Source organism: Protopterus annectens, chromosome 2.part1 (assembly GCF_019279795.1).
Source record: "Protopterus annectens isolate FY-2018-M chromosome 2.part1, PAN1.0, whole genome shotgun sequence".
Classification (NCBI taxonomy): domain Eukaryota; kingdom Metazoa; phylum Chordata; order Ceratodontiformes; family Protopteridae; genus Protopterus; species Protopterus annectens.
In genome coordinates, this window is record NC_056729.1 from 770700169 (window position 1) to 770725344 (window position 25176).

Genomic DNA, 25176 nt, shown 5'->3' on the forward strand with positions numbered 1-25176 from the left:
CAGTGCGCCAGGGGTACATATATTGCAACCGACACCATTTTCTTCAGTTTTTCTTGCCCCAGATGTCAGGTGCCCCAAAAAAGTGATACAAATTAGTACCAAAAGGTGTGAACACTGTACAAACACAAAATCCCTTCAGCTATAAGCAAATACATCAGAAAGGCATAGCAGAGATTTAGCCAGCAGATCAGAGGGGTTGGAGGGAGGGTAACCTGGACTGCAGCAGGCTGAACACTCGAACATCTACATTTATGGTAGGTACAAAACTGTACTATGTTCATCATGTTACCCTGCTGCAGTCATCACACTTGGGTTGAGTCCCAAAGCTAAGGTAGGGTGGAGGCATCATAGAGGGTTAGTGGAGGCAATGAGGCCCTGCAGAACTGCAGTGGCGAAGCCTGCCCTGGACTTAGAATAAAGAGGTAAGTGATAGTATTTGGTGAAGGTGTGCACAGAACTCCAAGTTGCAGCTTCTAAAATTTCCTTGGTAGGAACCCCCCTGAGAAAGGCTGTAGAGGTAGCTGTTGCCCTGGTAGAGTGGGATCTAATGGTAGGAGGAACTGGTTTCCCATGATGAGTATAGCAGAATCGTATGCAATGGCCTATCCATTTAGAAATGGTTTGCTTGGATATGGGCATCCCTTGAGAAGCTGTAGCATAGGAAACAAAGAGCTGGTCAGTTTTTCTGAAAGCCTTAGTTTTATCCAAGTAGTAACAAAGCTGCCTGTGAATGTCTAAGGAATGCAGGAGTCTCTCCCCTTTGTTCTGTGGATTGGGGAAGAAAGTGGGTAGGTGGATGGTTTGATTTAAAGCTATACTGGAAACCACCTTAGGCATGAAGGAAGGATTAGTTCATAGAGAAACTCTGTCTTGATGAAAAATGAGGAACGGTTCCACTGCCATAAGTGCCTGTAATTCTGAGACTCTCCTAGCAGAAGTAATTGCCAGGAGCAGGGCAGTCTTCCAACATAGGAACTGAAGGTCTGCAGAAAAAGCTGGTTCAAAGGGAGGTAGTGTTAGTTTTTCCAGAACAAAGTTGAGGTCCCATGTTGGTGCAGGGGCTCTTCTAGGTGGTCTAATGTTTTTTGCCCCCTCTGAGGAACTGTCTTAGAAGAGGATTTGAAAATAAAGGTGGATTGGTCTCATAGTGAGCTGAAATAGCTGGAGCATGGATTTTAATAGAGGAGAAGGAAAGTCATTTATGCAACATCTCAGCTAAATACTGCAGAATGTGAGGCATATGAGGCTGAGTTGCGTCTTGACCTTTAGCTTGGTTCCAAGCACAAAACCTTTTCCATTTGTCCGAGTAAGCCTTCCTGGTGCTTGGCCTCCTGGCCTCTAGGATAACATCCAGTACTGCTTGTGAAAGAGGGACTGGTGGGGTGCTTAATTGATTTGCCATGCAGCCAGGTTTAAGGTTTTGATCTGGCTGTGTAGAATCTGCTTGTCTTGCTGCGTGAGCAAATGAGGTATCTGAGGCAATATCCATGGTGGGCTGTGAGCCATATTCTTCAATAGCGGATACCAGTGCTGGCATGGCCAGTCTGGGGCTATGAGAATCAGTCGAGGTTTCTCCTTTCTGACCTTCAAAAGAACCTTTGTGAGAAGAGGTAATGGAGGAAAGGCATATGCTGTCAGGTTTTTCCAACTGAAGGAGAGAGCGTCCACTTTCCAAGCTTGATGGTGGAATGTCCTTGTGCAAAATTTTGTCAGCTGGTAGTTTTGAGGACTGGCAAACAGGTCTATATTTGGTAGACCCCATCTTTGAGTTATCATTGTAAATATTTGTGGGTCTAGCTTCCACTCGTGGGGATCTTTGATGTTTCTGCTTAGGTCGTCTGTCAATGTGTTTTTCTGTCCTGGCAGGAATTGAGCTTGTAACTGTACTTGGTAGGCCAGAGCTGTGTTCCATAAGATTATTGCTTGCCTGCAAAGAGTGTAGGAATGTGTGCCCCCTTGTTTGTTTATGTACCACATTACTGTGGTGTTGTCCGTCTTTATTGAAAGTTGTCCTGGCTGTAGTAGATCCTTGAAGGCTGTCGGAGCTTTCTGTACAGCTAGCATCTCTTTTTGGTTTATGTGCAGTTTCCTTTGTTCTGTAGTCCATAGGCCTTGAATGCATTTCCCTGCCATGTGTGCCCCCCAGGCATAGTCTGAAGCATCTGTTGTGATAGTTTGCCTGGGTGGGGGCAAGGTGAAAGGCTGACCCTTGTTGAGGTGACATGCCTGTGCCCACCATAGAAATTCCTGTTGAAGGCAGGGAATGAGAGATATCACTGTGTCCAAGCTGTGGCTGTGTTGAGACCATACGCTTTTTAGGTACCACTGTAATTTCCTCATATGCAGTTTTGCAAATGGTATTATCAGAATGCAAGATGCCATGAAGCCCAAAGCCTGCAGAATTTTTCTTGCAGTTAATTGGGTCTTTGTTGCCATTGTCTTGAAATATTGAGTCAGTTGTAATTGCTTGTCTGGTGTAAGATAAGCCTTCTGGGCCATTGTGTCCAAGCTGGCACCCAGGAATGTCATTTTTTGTGAGGGTACTAGTTTTGACTTCTTTTTGTTTACTGTGTACCCCAGACAATTTAGTAGATGCTTCACAAAAGCCAGATGTTGTAAGAGAATGTCTTTTCTTTCTGCTTCGATGAGGCAATCGTCCAGATATGGATATATTTGAATTCCTCTTTGTCTGCAGTATGCAATTACTGGTGCCAGGCATTTTGTGAATACTCTGGGTGCAGTAGATAAGCCAAAGGGCAGTGCAGAGAATTGATAATGGGTTTAATCTGCAATGAAACAGAGGTATCTTCTGCAACTTTGTCTGATAGGGACATGCAGGAATGCCTCCTTGAGGTCCAACGTTACCAGCCATGCTTCCTTGCCCAACATGGGAAGTAGCTGCTGTAGTGTTAGCATCTTGAATTTGGGAACTTGTAAGTAAGTGTTTAGAATTGAAAGGTCCAGAATTGGTCTCCAAGCATTTTCTTTTCTGGGTACTAGGAAGAGTCGAGTAAAATCCTTGTCCTTGCTCTTGAGTTGGTACCCTTTGAATGGCTCTAATGGCCATGAGAGCTGTAATTTGTTTTTGAGCCTCTGCCCTTTGATTTTGTGGCAGGTTTGGCATTCCTCTTTTTACTGGCAAGGTGTGAAAGTGGAATCTGTATCCTCGTAAAATGATGTCTAGGACCCATTTGTCCTTTGTGACCAAGTGCCAGTTGTCTGCAAATAGTGCTAGTTTTCCCCCCAAGGGGGCTGACAAAAGAGCTTTGTTTGGCCAGCTGAGGTGTAAGTCACTGAGTTTGTCTTCTTATGGGTTGAGACCTGTCTTCTCCTCCCTTCTGGGTTGGAGTGCCCCATTGGTGAGGCTTATACTGATCTTGTGGTTGTCCTCTGCCCCTTGGGCGCCTGTATTTACCCCTCTGAGGCCTGTCAGTGGCTGGAAAGGACCAATTTTTTGTTGGCCAGTTTCTGCTGAAGCGAGGGGGTGGGGGTTGTACTTGTAGGAAATCTTTGACTGTCTGCATTGATTTCGCCTTATCTTCCATTTTCTTTAAAACTTCTTCTGCTTTAACACCAAAAAGAACATCCTGCTGTAAGGCAGCATCTAGTAGTTTTGCTTTAGCATGATCAGGCAGACTTTGTTCCTTTAACCAAGCATGCCTACGTATAACTGATCCAGTGACAGCTGCTCTGCAGGAGGCCTCTAAAGAATCAAACCCACATTGTAAGGTATGTTTGCCCACGTGCTCGGTGGCGTGCAACAAATCCTGTACTTCTTTCATTTCAGATTGTTGAGGTAAGGTGGTTATCTTTTGTTTTAACTGAGAGATCAGAAATTGCTGATACTTAAGCATATGCAATTGGCAGTTTAGTGCTCTCATAGCTAAAGTGGCGGAGGTGTAAACCTTTTTCCCCCATCTGTCTAGTGCTCTTGAATCCCTTTCAGAAGGTACTGGATTTTTAGCCATGGAAGCCCTAGCCCCCTTGGGACCTTGGGAGATAGTCTCTGGGTCAGCTACTGGGCTTTTGTAAAGGGATTTGTGGGAATCAGGTACTCTGTAGTATCTGTCAGGCTTGGCTGGGGCAGGAGGTAGAGAGTCAGGGTTGAAACTGGATTCTAAGTAGACATCATCCACAAAGTCCAAAACAGGAGGGATGGCTAGAGGTCTGTGTTGGGGGAGTAAAAGAAACTCTCTGAGCCTTTTCTTGGAATCAGAGTAATCCTGACCTTCCCAGTGAAAATGTTCCCTCATAGTGTGTAAAGTTTCCCCAAAAGAGTAATCTTCTGGAGGGGAAGCTGAGGGAATAGAGTCCTCAGCATCAGAATCTTCATAAGGAGAGAAGGAATAGTCTTGGTCCTCCGAGGAATCCGAAGAAATAGACAGTTGTTCAGAGGAAGCAGAATCTTCCTCTTGTCTAGGCCTTTTGTCAGGAGGAGGCTAAGAACCCCTGATAAGAGAAATCAAATCTTCAGCCATTTTGAGCATCTGTTTCTTAGGCATAGGGCCTTGAACAGGAGACTGAAGTGAAGTCTTTTTCGATATAGAAGGAGTCTTCGACTTGGAAAACATTTTGACTGTAAGCGTCGTCGGTCTGAAAACGTCTTCAGAAATCAATGGCGTTTCAGAAGTACCGGCGTCCTTGGAAGGTAAATCGTCGGAAGAGCCTGAAGTAAAAGGCTGCGTCGGGCTAGTGCATTCTGACAAAATATCTGTAGCGGTCTGTGGTTCCATAACTGTGGTAGTCAGAGGCTGCGTCGGAGCCTCACTGATAACCGGAGACTGGATCAACCAAGGCCTCGGAATCAGGCTTAGGCCTGGGTTGTCTGTCCTTGTCCCTGCGTTTTTTGTGCACGTCGGTAGCTACGACGGCATGTTGTAGTTAAATTTTCTACCAAAAAAGTGTCGTACGAAATCAAATCGTCTTTTAATAGTACGTTTATTAAATCTAGCACAAAAACAACAAGAAGTGACATCGTGATCAGGGCCTAGGCAAGGTATGCAGTAAGAATGAAAATCCTTATGAGGTATTTGCTTCCCACAAGAAATACAATTGTTAACTTTTTCTGACATCGGTCTGAGGCAAGAAAAGTTTCCTCAATGGGGTACTTAGCTTTATAGAAGACTTCGGTCTGAAATTTGAATTCGAAAATCTCAGGAGGCGGCTGATCGGCACTTGCGAACTGCTTCTGCTTTGGGCACCGTGCGGCAAGAAAGACTGAAGAAAATGGCGTCGGTTGCAATATATGTACCCCTGGTGCACTGACATCAGGGATGAGGCGACAGCAACCGTCAGACCAAGACTTTGGAAATCTGGCCGACTGCGGGACCGCCTGACGACAGGATAACCCAAGTGTGATGACTGCAGCAGGGTAACACGATGAACATCACTTTCTGGACCTTATTAACACAAACACCCTGGAACAGATGGTGCACACTCCATCCAGAGGATCAAACATCCCCCCCACCCCTACCCCACCTGTGTCATGTCCTAACTAGTAAGGTCGGATCACAAAGCCAACTCATTTAAAGTAAAAATCAATCCAGAAAATCCAGCTAAATCAGTAACAGTCAGGATCTATTCAAAGACAAACTGCGTCCTATTAAGTGACAGTTTGCCAAAATTCAAGGCTCCACCCCATACAGAGACCACAGCTACATATGCAGAATTATTCACAGAGTCACTATATAAACATGTGAATGGCTGCATAGAGGCTGCTGTACCCTATCAGAAACATGTCCAAAGCAAACACTAAAAACAAACGCCACTGGTGGAGTCCTCACCTAAACAGGGCATATAATAAAAGAAGAAAACTCATGGCCAAAATCAGGAAAGCAACTCCCTTAAAAACAAGTGCTCTCTCACACAACTAAACAAGAAACTAAGAGGTCTAAGTAAGTCCAACAAGGCCAACTATGAGGTCAGGATATTCTTGCTGGCTAAGGACAATCAGAAGGCTTTCTTCAGCTATATCTAGAACCTTAGAGGTAATACACAACAGCATAATGAAGTCACAGTGAACTGTACTATCTACACCAGTCAAGGTGACATAACAAATCTACTGGCTGATGCATTCAGCTCAAACTTTACCTCCTACTCTCTCCAGCTCCACCAGGTGAAATCCCCCTCCAACATACTTCCCCCAGCCATCAGCATGCACAGGTGCTGGCAGAACTAGCTAAAGCCAAGAACACTGCCTCCATGGGTTCTGACAGCATCCTAAGTTGCCTCCTAAACAGATTTAAAAATTACCTATCAGGACAACTTGAGGCACTCTTCAGCTACAGCCTTGAAACGGGATATGTTCCATGTGAATGGAGGACTGCAACAGTTGATCCTCTCCATAAGGATAGAACATCAACTGACCTGGGTAACCACAGACACATCAATTTAACAAGCCTAATATTCAAAGCCATGAAACATGACACAGATTATCATGGAAATGATAAACAATGACACTGGCAACCTACAGACACTGGAACCATCCAAATTTAGCTTTATGGGAAGGTCAAGCTTACTTAACCTGATAGATTTCTTTGAGAAGGACACAAGGCAATGGACGAAGGTAAAATGATTTGTACAGTGTATCTTGACCTGGTTAAGGCATATGATATAGTACTCCATTGAGACATTGATGACAAGCTCTCTGAAGTAGGTGTAAACCCTTACATAACTCGTTGCATTGCTGGCCGACTCACAGACAAGACCCAAGAAGTAAGGATCAATGAGAACACGCTCCAGTAAGAGAATGGTTACCAGAGGAGTATCCCAGGGCTCTATGCTGGACCTGCTCCTGTTTGGCATCTACTTCTTGCAGGTCAAGGCTAACATTAAAGGCCTCTGGCTCATTAAGTTTTGCAGATGACTGTAAAATGGGAGCCATTACAGATTCCCCCAAGACACAAACATCTTGCAAGTGGGTTTTAACAAAGAGAAATGACTGGTGGCAAAGCAATAGCCTAAATCTCAATGCTAATAAATGAATTGTAATGCCCTTTGGGAAACTGTCAACGCAAGTTAATTACTCAACTGATAAAATGCCCCTAAGAGTCAAACCAGTATTAAGGGATATGGGAATATAAGTAGACAGCAATCTGGCCTTTGACTAACATGTAGCTAAGACGATAAGAAAATCAATCTATGTCACCCAGCTTATAGGCAAGGGTATGGCATCCAGTTCCAATGAAGTTACAGTACCACTCTACTCTGCCTTATCAGACCTACCATTGAATACAATGCCCCCTTTGGCATGTATCTAACCAGACACTTGCAACAGTTGGAATGCCCCCAAAGGCTTCTCACCAAGAGAATTCAGGCCATGAATGCCTTGTCCTAAACAGTGACTGCCTAAAGGCTCTGTCTTTGCATTCTGTCTCCTATAGGCTGCTGAGAGGGATCTCTGCCTGCCTTATAGGGCTTCCTCAGATCCAGCCCTAATGGATTTGTTGCACATGCACAAAACAAACAGCACCAGAAACACTAGATCCAGGGATCTGAACTTTACTTGTGACATAAACAGAACATTTATGAGAGACAGATATGTGCCCAAAAGGATCCCCACACGATGGAATAGGCTCTCCATCTATGTAAAACAGAGTTCATCCCTGACCCTATTCAAACTAACCTTGAAAATTGGATGGGAAATCAAATTACCCTCCCCCCCAGTCTGGTCTCCACGTCCCATATAGACAGAGGCCATCAATAAGAAAATTATTATCCTAACACTTTCCCTACAAATCCATAGCTACCTGCCCAATAACATGCTCCACCTATAAGATAGTTGACCCAAATGGTTCGCAGTGCACTGTAAGGCTTGTAAGGGTCCTAGTGGTCATAAGGCAAGAAACAGCCTATGAACCTATGAGACAAGTTGCTCTTCATGTCTACACTCAGATTGTTCTTTTAGACAGACTACATTCCGATAAATCAATGCCAGGTTCATACATGACTACTAGGCTAACTGCCTTTATGGGCCATTTTAAGCCTAACCAATTTCCCCTTCAAAGGTGAGAATCAAACCCTGTACCATGTGTGAGGTAAACACCTTAACCATTATGCCAAACCACAACCCCTGAATAACTAGGCTAAAAACCTCGGGGGGGCCTTTTTAAGGCTAGCGATGCTTCCCAGAGTGAGGATCAAACCCTGTACCTTGTGCCTTTGAGATAAATACCTTAACCATTATGCCAACCCTCAAAGCTCATATGTGCTATTCCCCCTTTTAGCCACATTAGTAAATATTTGGAATGCGGTGGTGCAGCAGTTAGCGTTGTCGCCTCACAGCAAGAGGTTCTCCCGGTTCCATTCTCGGCTGGAGCGCCTTGTGTGTGGAGTCTGCGTGTCCTCCCCAAGGTTGGGTGATGTTTAAAGACATGCAGGTAGGTAAGTGAATGGGTGTGCCTTCCTTGAAGGTTGGCCGTCGGTCTGGCAACTCTGCACCGTAAAATCCACTGCCTAAGCAGACCAGAGCTCCGCTGTGGTGACCCCTAACCGGGAAAAGCTGAAAGACATTACTAGTTAGCATTTGGAACCAGGATTTGCACTTTTCATCTGTCTGTTTAGCCAGCCAGGTTTAAATGGGCATTATAAAACAATGTGGTAACTTCCTCAAGTTTACTGACAACTCCCCACTACAATGCCCCCTTTGGCATGTATTTAACCAGACACTTGCAACAGCTGGAATGCCCCCAAAGGCTTTTCACCAAGAGAATTCAGGCCATGAATGCCCTGTCCTAAACAGTGACTGCCTAAAGGCTCTGTCTTTGCATTCTGTCTCCTATAGGCTGCTGAGAGGGATCTCTGCCTGCCTTATAGGGCTTCCTCAGATCCAGCCCTAATAGATTTGTTGCACATGCACAAAACAAACAGCACCAGAAACACTAGATCCAGGGATCTGAACTTTACTTGTGACATAAACAGAACATTTATGAGAGACAGATATGTGCCTTAAAGGATCCCCACACGATGGAATAGGCTCTACATCTATGTAAAACAGAGTTCATCCCTGATCCTGTTCAAACAAACCTTGAAAATTGGATGGGAAATCAAATTACCCTCCCCTGCAGTCTGGTCTCCACGTCCCTTATAGACAGAGGCCATCAATAGGAAAATTATTATCCTAACACTTTCCCTACAAATCCTTAGCTACCTGCCCAGTAACATGCTCCACCTATAACATAGTTGACCCAAATGGTTTGCAGTGCACTGTAAGGCTTGTAAGGGTCCTAGTGGTCATAAGGCAAGAAACAGCCTATGAACCTATGAGACAAGTTGCTTTTCATGTCTACACTCAGATTGTTCTTTTAGACAGACTACATTCCGATAAATCAATGCCAGGTTCATACGTGACTACTAGGCTAACTACCTTTATGGGCCATTTTAAGCCTAACCAATTTCCCCTTCAAAGGTGAGAATCAAACCCTGTACCATGTGTGAGGTAAACACCTTAACCATTATGCCAAATCACAACTCCTGAATAACTAGGCTAAAAACCTCGGGGGGCCTTTTTAAGGCTAGCCATGCTTCCCAGAGTGAGGATCAAACCCTGTACCTTGTGCCTTTGAGATAAACACCTTAACCATTATGCCAACCCTCAAAGCTCATAGGTGCTATTCCCCCTTTTAGTCACATTAGTAAACATTTGGAACACGGTGGTGCAGCAGTTAGCATTGTCGCCTCACAGCAAGAGGTTCTCCCGTTCCATTCTCGGTTGGAGTGCCTTGTGTGTGGAGTCTGCATGTCCGCCCCGAGGTTGAGTGATGTTTGAAGTCATGTAGGTAGATACGTGAATGGGTGTGCCTTCCTTGAAGGTTGGGCATCGGGCTGGCAACTCTGCACCGTAAAAATCCACTGCCAATCATGAGCAGACCAGAGTTCCGCTGTGGTGACCCCTAACCGGGAAAAGTCGAAAGACATTACTAGTTAGCATTTGGAACCAGGATTTGCACTTTTCATCTGTCTGTTTAGCTAGCCAGGTTTAAATGGGCATTATAAAACAATGTGGTAACTTCCTCAAGTTTACTGACAACTCCCGACTACTTAAACAAACTGACAGCATGTGAGAGATGTAGTTATACAGTGTTACTGAAGGCTCTTACACAAAACCACAACAAACAAAAAACAGACTATGAATACCACATAACACAACATTAAACTAATCACATACAACTAAGACCAAACACATAGGCCCTGCCATATGCTGAGGCACTTAAAAGTAACCTACCTGAGTCACAAAGGTTGCCGAAATGTATCTTAGAAACAAGTACCCTCTGAAACCTCACAATACAGGAGTCACATTGTTTCATATCAGAACCCCATAAGATAAACCTCCACACAGTGCAATATCATAGATGACGCCATAGTGAGACAACAATGTAACATTCAGCAGATGTGGCAAGGAAAGGGTCATGGTCAGCTGCCTATCAGGTGCCAACATTTGCCACATCACACATACACTCAAGTTGCTGCACTACAACTGCACATATGACACAGTATAACTGCACATGGGTGTAAATGACTTGTGCTATACCCCCCGAGATCATATGAAGGCAGACATGACGGACCTCTGAGAATAATGTGTCTAAAGCAGGTATGAACCCAGCCTTGAGCAGCACTCTACCATCACCAAGAATGATACAACAATACAAACAAATAATTACTGACTTCAACAAATGGCTTAGCTTCTGATGTCATCCTAAAGGGGAACAATGTATCTCTGGATTGGAGAAGATGGTGGACATCTCTAACAGCTTTGCCAAGGACGGCTTGCACCTAGTCCCCCGCATGCAGGGGAGTAGCACTTGGATGTAACAGGTGAATGCACGGTGGGAGAGATACCAAGGGGTAGTTCATATAAAAAAAAAATGTTGATGGAAGCTTTCAATGGCACAACCCACAGGACACCCCTTAGGTTCAGCAGCAGCCTACCCTTAGAACAGTAATAATCTAGTGGCAATAGGACAGGCTGGTATACCTGGCAATGGATGGGAGCACTGGAGTATCTGGAAAGTATGAAGCAGATAGGAAACAAAAACAAAAAACACAAGCATTAAAAGGACATCACTGTGTTTTCTTACTCTGTTACAAGATGCTTCAGGAGATGCCTCACTTCCAAGGAGGCTGTGTAGTAGGACATACAAGACCTTAAGGAAAATTAATGTGAATAAAACAAAAGAAAATCAAATAGGAGTGGGGTCAGTTGCTAAAAGCAGAGACAAACAAGATACATAGCAGGCTATTTGTCTGACATTTGGATACTCTACTTAGTCTTGTAATTTCAGAATATTTGCATGGATGTACATTCACAGATATTTTATACAACTCCAAGGCTGAAGAAGCTGTTCCCAAATGAAAATGATTTCTAAGTGGCTACCTAGGGATTCCACTGTGCTACCGATGGGATGACCAATGGGACAGGCAAGTAATTCTGACTGAAAAATAAGTATTTTTATTTTTTTAACTACAGATACTACTGAAAATAAATGTAGCATTACTGCAATAAAAGTGCAGTAGATGATTACAAAAAATGATTAAGGAAAAATATAAACGCAAACATATGATGGCATAATGACTAAGGTCTTCAGCTCAAAGTCAGAAGATCAAATGGTTAATCTTTTGTAATTTGATTCTTGTTTTCAAGCTGAACAAAAATGTGTTTAAAAAGAAGCTGCAGCAGCATCTCATAAAGCAATACTATGGAAGCTAATTCTATGGTCAACAACAGTGGAGTCAAAGGGATACCAAGCAGGCCTAGTCTCAATGTTCTCTCTAAATTTTACCCCAAATTCAATTATTTATTTATTTATTTATTTCCAGTCTGATTACCGGGGAAGTCCACTGGGCCCAGAGAGCCCGTTTTCAGTGGAGATCCAGGTTGAAAAGCTCCATGAAACAGATTATAGTAAAGATAGCAGTCCAATAAAAATAAAAGTACAAGTACAAATACATATCAAATACAAATCGTGAGCAATATTGCCCATAGTGGAAAAATATCATGCAGATACTTTTTAACAAATTCACACAAAGTCAAAAGCTACTTACAATATTTACAGAGTGTAAGAGATTGTATGGGAATTAGCTATAGAAGGTTATATACAATTTGACATAAGGATTCGTGAAACATCAAGAAAATGACGAGGGCCTCCTACAAATGGAAAAAAAAATGTGTGTGTGTGTGTGTGTGTATGTGTGTGTATATATATATATATATATATATATATATATATATAAAAATATAATTTACTATCAAATGGGCGATCAAACTTTGTTCGAGTTACATTAGTTTGAATGCCCAATTCAACATTATCACAAGAACGAATAAACAAATGTTGAAATGCACAACAGCGAATGCACTACAGCATTCGCTAATGTGAATTTCAACATTTTAATGCAGATCGCACTATAGTGGGGATCAGGAAATGTACCCTTTCCCTCACTGTAGTGTGATCTCGGAGTTTGCATATATAAGTAGCAGGGGGTGTGGGGGGGCTTATCCCCCTGCAAAAAAGTTGCTTACTGTGTGTTGCACAGTGGTAGCAGTTGCAGAAGTGTGGAAAATGTTCGAATTGTGTTGAATTCGACATTCTCCACTTCCGCATTCGATTTTTGTGCCAGTCAATGTTTTGTTTTTCGGTTATCCGGTTCATTCACAAACACACAAATCCAGCCATCCATTCATCCATCCATCCTCAACCCCTTTTCCCATTTTGCACTCGGGGTCAGGGTGCCACTTCAGCAGTGGCAATCATCTTGAACCAAGGTTTACACCACTGGGTGGCTAGCCCTGCAGTGGTAGGTTATTCATAACACACACTCGCACACACACTCTCACCTTTGGCCAATTTTAGTGTGTCCAATGCATGTCTTTGGACTGTGGGAGGAAATCGGTGCACCTGGAGGAAACTCATATGACCACAGGGAGGACATGCAGATTCTGCACAGAAGGCACCCCAGTCAAGAATTGAACCAGAGAACCTCTTGCTGTGAGGCAACAATTCTAACTACTGCACCACCGTGGCCTCCTGACACATTTATTTCAGTTTGTCGGCACTCGGCATTACAAGTGCCAACATTTCAATAAGAAGTTGTTTAATTGTTTACCCCAGCAATGACCATCCTGTCCTGTAATTATATATATATATATATATATATATATATATATATATACACACACACACACACACACACACACACACACATTACAGTACACGATGTTCATTGCTGGGGTAAACAATTAAACAACTTCTTATTGAAATGTTGGTACTTGTAATGCAGAGTGCCGACAAACTGGGGAAAAAAAGATCAGAAATCCAGGAGAAGAGCAAATCAAAAACACTGTTCTTCTTTAAACATCTCTTTTGCAGGAGGTAACCATCTGATGGGGGGGCAAGCCCCCTATACCCCCAAACCTTTATATATACCAACTCCAAGATCGTCACACCTCGGAGAAAAGGGAATATTCCAGAAAATGGCAATCGTGGACATGTCTGATTTTTGGCCATTCAGGCTCTGTGTTTCAGGAGACACTCTACTGGGTCTTAACATTTCAAATGGTTATCCAGTTGGAAATATGAATGCCAAATGGCTGAATATACCCGTTGAAAGGGTAGGGTGAATTAACTGAGTCTGGTACCATCGTATAATGGTTTTCCATCAACTCTTTCCAAAGCATTTACCAGATTTATGTTTACTAAATTCTAAGTCATTTAGTTGCCATCAGTATTCAAATAACACTTTCTAACCTTGTACTTAGCTCTGAGCAGACTCCTTAACTCCACCATAACAAAGGAAATGAGTAACCATTGACTTTCTAAACAAAACTGCCTAGAGATGTTTCAGAACTTGTAGGGTAAAAATGCTTGTTGCCATCTCCGTAGTTAGACCACAAAACGTGGATGTGAAGTACAATGGGTACTGCACACTGAAGGAATACAGTATCACCAATCACTCAGTGCATTAACGGACCAATGGGGGGTGGAAATAACTGCTGAAACAAATCTCCAATGCAAGGATACAACTCATCTGTAGATTTTCACTGTGTGGACTGCTGACTTGAAATAATAAGCAAAAAGAGTTACACAGCTAACAACGAAACATCATATGCTTTCTTATGTGAAGTGCATTTGCTGACTACATGATTTACCTATCAGTTTATTATGTACTCCACTTTTAAAATGGTGTGTAACATTCTACAATGCAAAGCAAGAAAGAAAAACTTACCATTAATCAGTGTCTTGAAATTTCCTATAAATTTCACATATTCATACACAGGTGGTTCTTTAGAATCTAGTGCTCCTCTAAGCATATGGCAGCAAAACTCTAGTTGATTTTTTGCTAGAAAAAAAAAGTGCATTATTACAGAAACAGGATCTCTGCTAAGCAAAACAAAAAACAGTCCCAGAACAAAATTTGGTAGCATTTCCACAGAAGAGGAACCTTGACAATAAAACAGGAAAATGTAAAATTCTGCACTAATATTTTATCATTTTGAAGCTCTTTCGTGGTTGTGATACTTTTACTGTACAGAATTTTGTTCATTAAATCTCTAACAAGTGGCTTTTCTCCACATTAAATTACTGTATCTGTACTGATAAAAAAGCAAACTCTGGCAAAGCTGGAACAATCTTGAAGCAGGCAAAAACTAAAGAGGATAACAGTCATTTCATTTTATTTTACACCTGTTAACCCCTGTAGAGCATTGGCCCAGTGGACCAGTTTAAGGCCCAGCCCAGGAAATGACAAAGATTAAAAAAGAAGTAAGTAATGTCATTATTAGCAAAGGTATAAACAAGGTTACAGTATGCAACAGATAGCTTCTATCTTTGCCTACAGATTTTATAACCACGTAATATGGGTACACTTTGCTGCTTCTTTATATTAACTCAGTATTAACAACAGAAGGAAAGGATAAGATATTGCAGAAAAAGGGGTAGAAGGAATTGGGTGGAGAGGAGGGAGGAATATGTTATGTGAGATGGCTGGGGGAAGTAGAGAGAGTGAATGATAATGCAGAAGACGAGCTGTGAGATTTAAGATGTTTTTGTTCTAAAAAGGTTAAAGTAAGACTAGTGGAAAGGAAGGACAGGGTGTAAGATGGGTGATTCGATACCTAGGGAAGAAATGCATCTGCAAATTGCTTTTGTGAAGAGACAGTTCTTTAATTTGGGCAAGATGGTAAATTGCCCCATCTCAGAAACTGCACTCTGCAGAGTTACACTTACAGCCCTTCAAGTAATGTGTGGCTGACATGTGAAGCATAAGGTTATTAGCACATTTATATAATATACAGCATTGTTTGTTGCTCCACTGTTAATGCTGCTACTTTCTACATACAGTATGGATTATAAAACTAAGTGTAGCTGCAAAACAGGAAGATGGGGTGGGGGGTCACTGATTGTGCCAGAACACTAGTTCTCCAATCATAAACACAAGTAGGAGTTCTGGACACAGAAACAAAACCATTAGAGCAACAAAATAAGAAGAGCTGTCCAGACTGTGAGGTACAGCTATTACAGTGAGCACTAAAGATAAACAAGCAAGCTGCATACTGATCTAGCATGGGATAAACAATGATGGAGAAAACCTATTCTTGACAGCTAACATTTCCTTTATTTTATTGCTGGCAAGTAGATAAAATAAAAACAAAACTCCCTGCACATTGCAACTATAATGAACTTCCTAACTCAGCTTGCTAAGATCCACAGGAAAATTAAAGCTAAGGAGCATCACTGACATTTTTTTCAAATATGTTCCTAATAACATCAGACATGAGCCAGAAAGGAGCACCAGCAAATATAGTTCAGCTGCAGGAATGTATGCTTACCATAGAAGTACACCTTTGAAGGGAGGTCACTGCAATAGTAAATCATAACATTTGGGTTTACCCACTTTATCCATTCCTTCGCCTGACCAGATGATGAAAAAGCAACAAACTCTTCTGCAAGGTGCCAACCTGACTCGTGCACAGGGTAGGTACTACCAAAAGAAGGCACAAGTCTTTCTTATAAAGTCCATATATGTAACTAACGTGTACTGATGTGCACACACACACACACACACACACACACACACACACACACACACACACACACACACACACACACACACACGCGTGCGCACACACTTTAAACCTAATCAATTCCCTTCCAAAAGTGAGAATATAATAATGCATCTTGTTACAATAAAAATAATTTATGCATTATGTCCCAAAACCAACACTTCAGCTTTGGAAAATGAAGGCAGACTTCTACCTAAAACTTACAAACAAATGTCATGTCATCTAGGCAAGGTTTTGTTTTACTAAGAGAGCAACAAATTAAAAATTATTATTCTTTGTTGCAAGAACAGAACTGCTGCCCTGAATTTTTTATCTATTTTTTAAATGTTTCCACTAAATATACAACAGGGGGAGAAAAGGTTTTCAACATTACAGCAACCAAAACTTTTTATACACATTTCAGAACAATTTCCAGTTTCACCTCTCACTCCTCCTACAGTGGTACATTTCTCAAAGATTATAGTCTCTCAAATTTCTCACTATCACATATGCAAACAAAAGTCTAAACTTTTCCTTCATTCATCCTTTCCTATCACCTACCTTAACGATGCAATTTAATCAGCCCCCTTAAGTAATACAACTCAATTCTCATTCCATCTTCTTATGCTATTAACTGAACTCCGTCTCCAGTCTTCTGTTCTTAGATGATCCATACAGCCTCTCCCTTCCCTTTAACCATCTAATCATCTTCTCCAGCCATTCTTTACTCCCTCTCTATACCTTCCTCATTAAATTATTGGTCATCTCTTTATTAATCATGCTGTCTATACCATAGCTATCAACCTCCTCACTTCCCCTACTGTAATTTACATCTCCACCTCCTTATTCAACTGCCATCTCAGCCCCTCTTCTCCTCCCAAAAATGCAAATGTCCTACTTCCATCAAGTCACCACTTAAAGCCTTGCTCCATAGCTTTCCAGCTGGTTCCTATCTCAGCCACACTTTTATAGAAGCTCATAACATGAGGTTAATTTGTATTCTCCTCTCCACATTTCCAGAAATTTTCTGACTGCCTCATTCCTCATTAAATATTCTTAAGGGCTTCTTATACCACCTATGAATCAGTCGTCAGCAAATATCCACCATATCACCAATCAAATTTAGCACCAGTCACCTTCCAAACCTATTCCCTTATTCTGTCATCTTTCAAATTATCTTATTTATCCATTGAGTTGCCAACTTGTCCATACCATCCTTTACTTCTTTGTAAATGTTTCTCCCCAGCCACTTGCATATGTGTGTGTGTGTATATATATATATATATATATATATATATATATATATATATATATATATACACACACACACACATATATATAAACACACACACACACACACACACACACACACACACACACACACACACACACACACACACACACACACACACACACACACTCCTGCCTTTCTTCAACCTTTCCCATTCTTGAACTAGTATCCCATATGCTCCTCCCTCTTTCCCTCTCCATATCTCTTTCATCCTTATATATGTTCCTAGCTTTGGCTATCCATATTCTATAAAATAACCAGTCTCCCTTATATACCCCACACATCCCTCTTACTCAAATCAAGCCACTTCCAAACGCCATCTTCTTTAGTTAATTCCACTAGCATTCTTACTGCTACCCTCTAAATACTGTGCATTCCACTTCTCCAGGTAGCCCCCCCTCCTGCACACTTGTCAGTCTCCTCTTCTCTCTGGCCTCCCAGGTGATTTTGGTGATGCTTGGGATTATTTTCAGCAGTTAAAACACTGAGGACTACTCCAGATGGCACATATACTTTTAATATCACATATAACAGATAAATACTAACAATATTATTTTCTTTACGTCTTCTTTGCTGGCAACCAGGCAGTATAATTGCTAGTTGGTAACAGAATTTTATTAAGCTTGATATCTTTTACAGGCTTTTTTAAGAATGTTTTTATACATCTAGTTAACCTGCTGTTCAGTGTGTAGCCATCTTAGAAATCCAGAAGTAACCAATTTTTTGAGATATTTAATGCCTATAAATGTAGAAGAGTGGTTGAGGGGACAAGGAAATGGAGAAATAGAACGTGGTGTTATGGGAAGAAGGTCAGCTAGGACAATACGAAAGGGCACCTCATGACCAAAAAGCCAAATGGTTTACCGTAACTTGCTTGAGCTCTGATTACTTGATTTTGAGTTGCTTGAGTTGTATTTCCTTGAAAGTACAGCTGTGTACACTTACCATAAATGTAGATGTTTGAGTGTATTCACTGTTGCAGTCATTACATTTGGGTAATCTTGCTGGCAGGTTGCCCTCGGCCAGCCTGAATTCCAAAGTCTTGGGTCCTGCATCGGCTGCTGTCGCCCCTTCCCTGACGTCAGGTCATCAGGGGTATAAAAGAAGCAGCCAACACCATTTTCTTCAGTTTTTTCTTGCCCCACGTCAGGTGCCCCCAAAAAGGGTAGCCAAACTTTATGTATATATTCAAAAATACATCAATAAAAATTTTACCTTCATCTATAAGCAAATACACCACATAGGTAGTATAAATCAGAGAAGGAAAGATAAGATCCAAAAGAAAAAGGGGGAAGGCGGGAGGGTAACCTGGACTGCAACAGTGAATACACTTGAACATCTACATTTCCTGTATGTGTACACAACTGTACTATGTTCTTCGTGTTTCACTGTTGCAGTCATTACATTTGGGTAGAGTCCCAAAGCTATGGTTGGGAGGCTGGAACTAGACAGCAGTAGGAACGGCTATGAGGCCCTGCAGAACTGCAGTGGCAAAGCCTGCCCTGGATTTAGAGTAGAGTGGCAGATGATAATGCTTTGTAAAGGTGTGCACTGAACTCCAGGTTGCCACCTCTAAAATGTCTGTGGTAGGTACTCCCCTGAGAAAGGCTGCTGAGGTGGCTGCAGCTCTGGTGGAATGAGGCCTAATGCCCTTAGGCACTGGCTTGCCATGGTGTAAGTAGCAGAAATGAATGCAGTGGCCTAACCACTTAGAAATAGTCTGCTTTGAGACAGGCATTCCTTGTGATCCTGCAGCATATGCCACTAGTAATTGCTCTGTTTTCCTGAAAGCTTTGGTTCTGTCCAAGTAGAATCTAAGCTGTCTGTGTACGTCCAAAGAATGCAGAATTCTTTCCCCTTTGTTCTGTGGATTTGGGTAAAAAGTAGGCAGATGGATGGCTTGGTTAAGAGCCACACCGGACACTACTTTAGGCATAAATGTTGGGTTTGTCCTCAGGGAGACTCTGTCCGGATGAAAAATGATGAAAGGTTCCACAGCCATGAGCTCCTGTACCTCTGAAACTCATCTTGCAGAAGTAATTGCTAAGGGCAGAGCTGTTTTCCAAGATAAAAACTTCATATCAGTTGTAGCTGCTGGCTCAAAAGGAGGCAGGGTGAGCTTTTCCAAGACATAGTTGCGGTCCCATGCGGGTATTGGTAGTCTTCTTGGGGGCCTTAAATTTTTGGCTCCTCTGAGGTACTGTCTTAATAAAGGGTGAGAAAAAAGTGGTGGCTCTGTATTGTAATGAGCCGAAATGGCAGAGGCATGAATTTTAATAGATGAAAAAGATAGGCCTTTGTCCAGCATCTCAGTTAAGTATTGCAAAATCTGAGGAATATTTGGTACTGCTGTATCAGTTCCTTGTGCCTGGTTCCAGGCACAGAATCTCTTCCATTTTCCAGCATAAGACTTTCTAGTACTAGGCCTTCTGGCTTCCAGAATGACATCCATCACAGCTTTACTGAGAGGTGTTTTTTGTATGTCTACATTATCCGCCATGCTGCCAAGTTTAATGTCCTGAGTTGGCTGTGCATGATTTGATTGTTTTGCTGGGACAGTAGTCGAGGTATCTGAGGTAAGGTCCATGCCGGGTATAGAGATAAGTTCCTTAGTATTGGATACCAGTACTGGCGTGGCCAGTCTGAGGCAATCAGTATCATCTTTGGCTTCTCCTGTCTGACCTTTACGAGCACCCTGGGGAGGAGAGGCAGTGGAGGAAAGGCATACACTGATAGGTTTCTCCAGCTGAATGATAGGGCGCCCACTTTCCATGTTTGTCTGTGATAAGTCCTTGGGTAGAATCTTTTTAGTTGGTAATTGAGAGGGGAGGCAAATAGATCGATGTCCGGGCATCCCCATTTCCTTGTTATCATGCTGAAGACTTGTGGATCCAGCTTCCACTCATGGAGATCCATGAGGTTACTGCTTAGCTCGTCTGCCAAAGTATTTTCTTTTCCTGGCAGGAATTGTGCCTGTAGATGTACTTGGTAAGTCAAAGCTGTGTCCCACAAGGTCATGGCTAGTCTGCAAAGGGGGGGTAAGAGTGTGTGCCCCCCTGCTTGTTTATATATCACATGACTGTGGTGTTGTATGTCTTTATCAGTAGTTGTCCCGGATGAAGTAGGTCCTTGAAGGCTGTCAGGGCATTTTGAACAGATAACATCTCTTTTTGATTGATATGTAGATGCATTTGGTTTGAGGACCATGTGCCCTGAATGCCTCTTCCTGCCATGTGAGCTCCCCAGGCATAATCTGATGCATCCGTCGTTAGTGTCTGCCTGGCTGGAGGTAATGTGAATGGCTGTCCCTTGTTCTGGTGACAAGCCTGTGCCCATCATCGAAACTCCTGTTGCAGGCAGGAATGAGAGTAATGACTGTTTCCAGGCTGTGGCAATGTTGAGTCCAAACACTTTTTAGGTACCACTGAAGTTTCCTCATATGCAGTCTTGCATATGGAATTAGAAGGATGCAGGATGCCATGAAGCCCAAAGCCTGCAGAATTTTTCTTGCAGATAACTGGGCCTTTGCTGCCAGCAGTTTGAAATAGGTAGTCAGTTGCCTTTGTTTGTCTGGTATGAGATAAGCCATCTGGGCAGTTGTATTCAAGCTTGCACCCAGGAATATTATCTCTCGTGAGGATACTAGTTTTGATTTCTTTTTGTTGACTGTGTATCCTAGGCATGATAGAAGTCTTTTCACAAATGCCAGATGTTGAAGAAGAATGTCCTTGTTCTCTGCTTGAATGAGACAGTCGTCCAAGTAAGGATATATTTGTATTCTTCTTTGTCTGCAGAATGCAATTACTGGTGCCGGGCACTTTGTAAAGACCCTGGGCGCAGTAGATAAGCCAAAGGGCAGTGCAGAGCATTGGTAATGCATTGAACCAGCCTTGAATCTTAGGTATCGTCTGCATGACTGTCTGATTGAACATGCAGGTATGCCTCTTTTAGGTCTAAAGTCACAAGCCAAGCATTTTTACCCAACGTGGGCAGAAGCTGCTGCAAAGTCAACATTTTGAATTTTGGAATATCCAAGAAAGTGTTCAGAATAGATAGGTCCAGTATCGGCCTCCAGGCCATGTCCTTTCTGGGTACCAGGAACAGTCTTGAGTAAAATCCTAGTTCCTGCTCTTGTTCTGGTACTTGTTGAATGGCCCCCATGTCCATGAGGGATGAGACTTGTTTTTGCGCCTCTGCCCATTGATTTTTTGGCAGATCTGGCCATCCGTTTGCCTTTGGCATAGTATGGAAATGGAACTTGTATCCTTGTGACACTATGTTTAGAACCCACTTGTCCTGGGTTATGATCTGCCAATTTTGAGCAAAAAGTGCTACTTTTCCCCCTAAGGGTGCTGCCAGAAGATAAGTGCTTGGTGCAGGCAGGGGGAAGTCATTGGGACTGTTTTCTGTATGTTTGTGATCTATCTTCTCCAGCTTTGGAGGTAGAAGCACCCCACTGTTTGGGCCTATAAGAACCTTGCGCTTGGGATCTACCCCTAGGGCGTCTGGTTCTGCCCCTTTGAGGTCTGTCTGACACAGGAAAGGACCAATTTTTTGTAGGCCAGTGTCTACTAAACCTGGGTGGCTGTACTTGTAAAAAATCTTTGACAGTTTGCACAGATTTAGCTTTGTCCTCCATTTTCTTTAACACATCTTCTGCCTTAACACCAAACAAAGTATCATGCTGCAAAGATGCATCTAGTAATTTTACTTTAACATGATCAGGCAGATTTTGTTCCTTTAACCAAGCATGCCTCCTAATTACAGAACCCGTAACTGCGGCCCTGCAGGAGGCCTCCAAAGAATCAAAACCACATTGCAAAGTATGCTTTCCAACTTGTTCTGCTGCATATAATAAATCCTGCATTTCCTTGTTTTCTGCACAATCAGAATTTAACAACATTTTCTGTTTAAGCAATCCCATGACATGTTGCTGATACTTAAGCATATGAAATTGACAGTTTAAGGCCCTTATAGCCAAAGTTGCAGATGTGTAAACCTTTTTTCCCCATCTATCCAGTGCCCTTGAATCCCTGTCAGAGGGGGTTGGTTTTTTTGCAGTGGAAGCCTTAACTCCATTTGGACCCTGTGAAATAGTTTCTGGGTCAGCAGCATGGTTTTTAAAAAAAAATTTGTGTGAGTCAGGAACCCTGTAATATCTGTCAGGCTTAACAGGAGCTGGGGGTAAGAAGTCAGGGGTCAGACTAGACTCCGAAAACACATCCTCTACAATGTCTAACAGGTGGAATAGCTAGAGGCCTGTGCTGAGCTAGTAATAGAAAATCCCTGAGCCTCTTTTTAGATTCTGAAAAATCTTGGCTCTCCCAGTGGAAATGCTCCCTCATGGTATGCAAGGTTTCCCCAAAGGAATAGTCCTCAGGAGGAGATGCTGAAGGTATAGATTCTTCAGCATCAGAATCCTCATGGTGGGAAGAGAATATTCCTGATCAGAAGAGGAATCAGAAGAAATAGAAGCCTGATCTGAAGATTCATAGTCAGTGTCTTGCCTAGGCCTCTTATCAGGAGGGGGATGGGTACCCCTGGTCAAGGTAATCAAGTCTTCGGCCATTTTGAGCATCTGTTTTTTGGGCATAGAGGCCTGTCCACGTGGCTCTTCAGTTTGTTTCCTTGCTTTAGAAGGTGCTTTAGTCTTTGCCTTTGATGTTGAAGTCGTTTTAATGTAAAGATGTTTAGGTCTGAATACACCCTCAGAAGCTGGTGCCTGCTCAGCGGCTCCGGACCCATCTGAGGGATTAGCGTCAGAGGCTCCAATACCTTGAGTATCCAGTGGCATGGCCGACTCCACGTGGGCATCGGTAGCGGCCTGCGACTCTAAAGTAGCGGGTGTCAGGGGCTGCAAAAGCGCCTCACTGAGAACCGGTGAACTGGCGACTGGCTTAAAAGAAGCTTCGTCGTCGGTTTTGGGCCTCGGTTGTTTTTCTTTTTCTTTGCATTTTTTGTAAACTCCGGTAGTCGGATGGCTATCCGATGACATTTCAGGATAATTAAACTGATGTCCAAAAAAGTTTAAAGCAAAATCATACCAACGCTTAATAGTGCGTTGGTTAAATCTAGCACAAAACTGACAACCAGTAACGTTGTGATCAGGGCCTAGGCAAGGAATACAATAAGAATGAAAATCCTTATGAGGTATTTGCTTTCCGCAAGAAATACAATTATTAACTTTTTCTGACATCGGTCTGGAGCAAGAAAAAAGTTTCCCCAAAGGGGTACTTAGCTTTATTGAAGACTTCGGATCTGAAACTCAAACACAAAAATCTCAGGAGTCGGCCGACTGGCACTTACGAACTGCTTCTGCTTCGGGCACCGCGAGGCAAGAAAGATTGAAGAAAATGGCGTCGGCTGCTTCTTTTATACCCCTGATGACCTGACATCAGGGAAGGGGTGACAGCAGCCGACGCAGGACCCAAGACTTTGGAATTCAGGCCGGCTGAGGACAACCTGCCAGCAGGATTACCCAAATGTAATGACTGCAACAGTGAAACACGAAGAACATCTGTTGTTTACTCACTTGCTATTAACTCACTTTCACTGTCATGTTGTGTAAAGTTTCTTTAATCTCCACTGAGGTCAAGGGGTACTGGACAAATAAATCCTTATTTGCATACTTTGATAATGGTCACTTTTTCATGAAGACGGAATGACTTTAATGAGAGAATATTTACAAGTAAGCAGGATTGTGAGGTAGTAACCCCTGCCCACACAGAAGGTACAAGGGGGACCACCCCCTATAAGAAAGAGTTTACCAATATTTACATGTCATCACTAATTTCTGGTCTCCTCAAATGCATATGCTAGACCAAGTGCATTCATTACCTTTAGTACACATATACAGTTGTCTGGAGCGCCTTCTGTGTGGAGTCTGCATGTCCTCCCCGCAGTCGAGTGACATTTAAAGACATGCAGGTAGGTGCATGGCGTGAACGGGTGTGCCTTCTTTAAAGGTTGGGTGTCAGACAGGCAACTCGGCACTGTAAAAATCTACTGCCAATCAGTAGTGGACCGGAGTCCTGCTGTGGCGACCCCTAACTGGGAAAAGCCGAAAGACATTACTAGTACACATATATAGCCAAGGTAATGGAATTTGTGTGAAAATGTAGAATCTACTGTGTTTACAGCTTGCACATTCCGAAATAAAATAATAGACTTAGACCAGTCTAAATACAATGCATCCTTTGAAAAAAGGGTTTGCTTAGCGACTGTAAGCCCTCTCCTCTTTGCAGCAAAGCAGACAATGAGCTGTTCTGGCTTAAGGAACTAATGCATTCTTTTTTGGGTAGAGCCTGAGAGTAAGTTTTGAAGGACTCTTTAAATCCTGATTTCTACCCTGAGAAAGAAACCAGGGATATGAACAGACTGCTTTGTGGACAGTTCTGGACAAGTTTTTGATGGAAATATGGGTCAGACAGCAGATCTTGTGAAATACCAATTATGGCTTCCTGCAAATGCCTTGCAGTTTAAACTGTGATATCCTGACAGTAGAGATAACGTCAACTAGCGAAAGTGTGCTTCGAGAATCAAATTTTAGAGCAACTGAACATGCAAGCTCAAAGAGAGACTATCACTAATGAAATTCAAATCCCAGGGGGTTCAATAGTTCTTCAGAGGAGGAAAGCAATGCAGGACGCTTACCACTTGACCAAATAGTTCTGGACCACACAGCTGCCCTCCACAATATTCTGGTGAGCAAAAATGCTTAAGGTGTTCACCATGACTATGGAACAAGTAACACATTGTTTATACGTATGTCTAACACAGTTTAGAACAACTTGCAGGCTGAGTGATGAAAGCATAAATAAGACAACTTTATGATTAGATAACGATTTCCACT

General features: G+C 42.6%; 1 protein-coding gene across 1 annotated transcript in view; it reads right to left on the reverse strand.

Moving 5' to 3' along the window:
* Positions 1-25176, reverse strand: part of CLOCK (clock circadian regulator) — a 2173159-nt gene that overhangs the window by 901039 nt on the left and 1246944 nt on the right. Inside the window, exon 11 of the mRNA XM_044062477.1 lies at positions 14218-14331. Within this exon, the coding sequence (XP_043918412.1) occupies positions 14218-14331 (114 nt within the window). The remainder of the gene's footprint in view (positions 1-14217; positions 14332-25176) is intronic.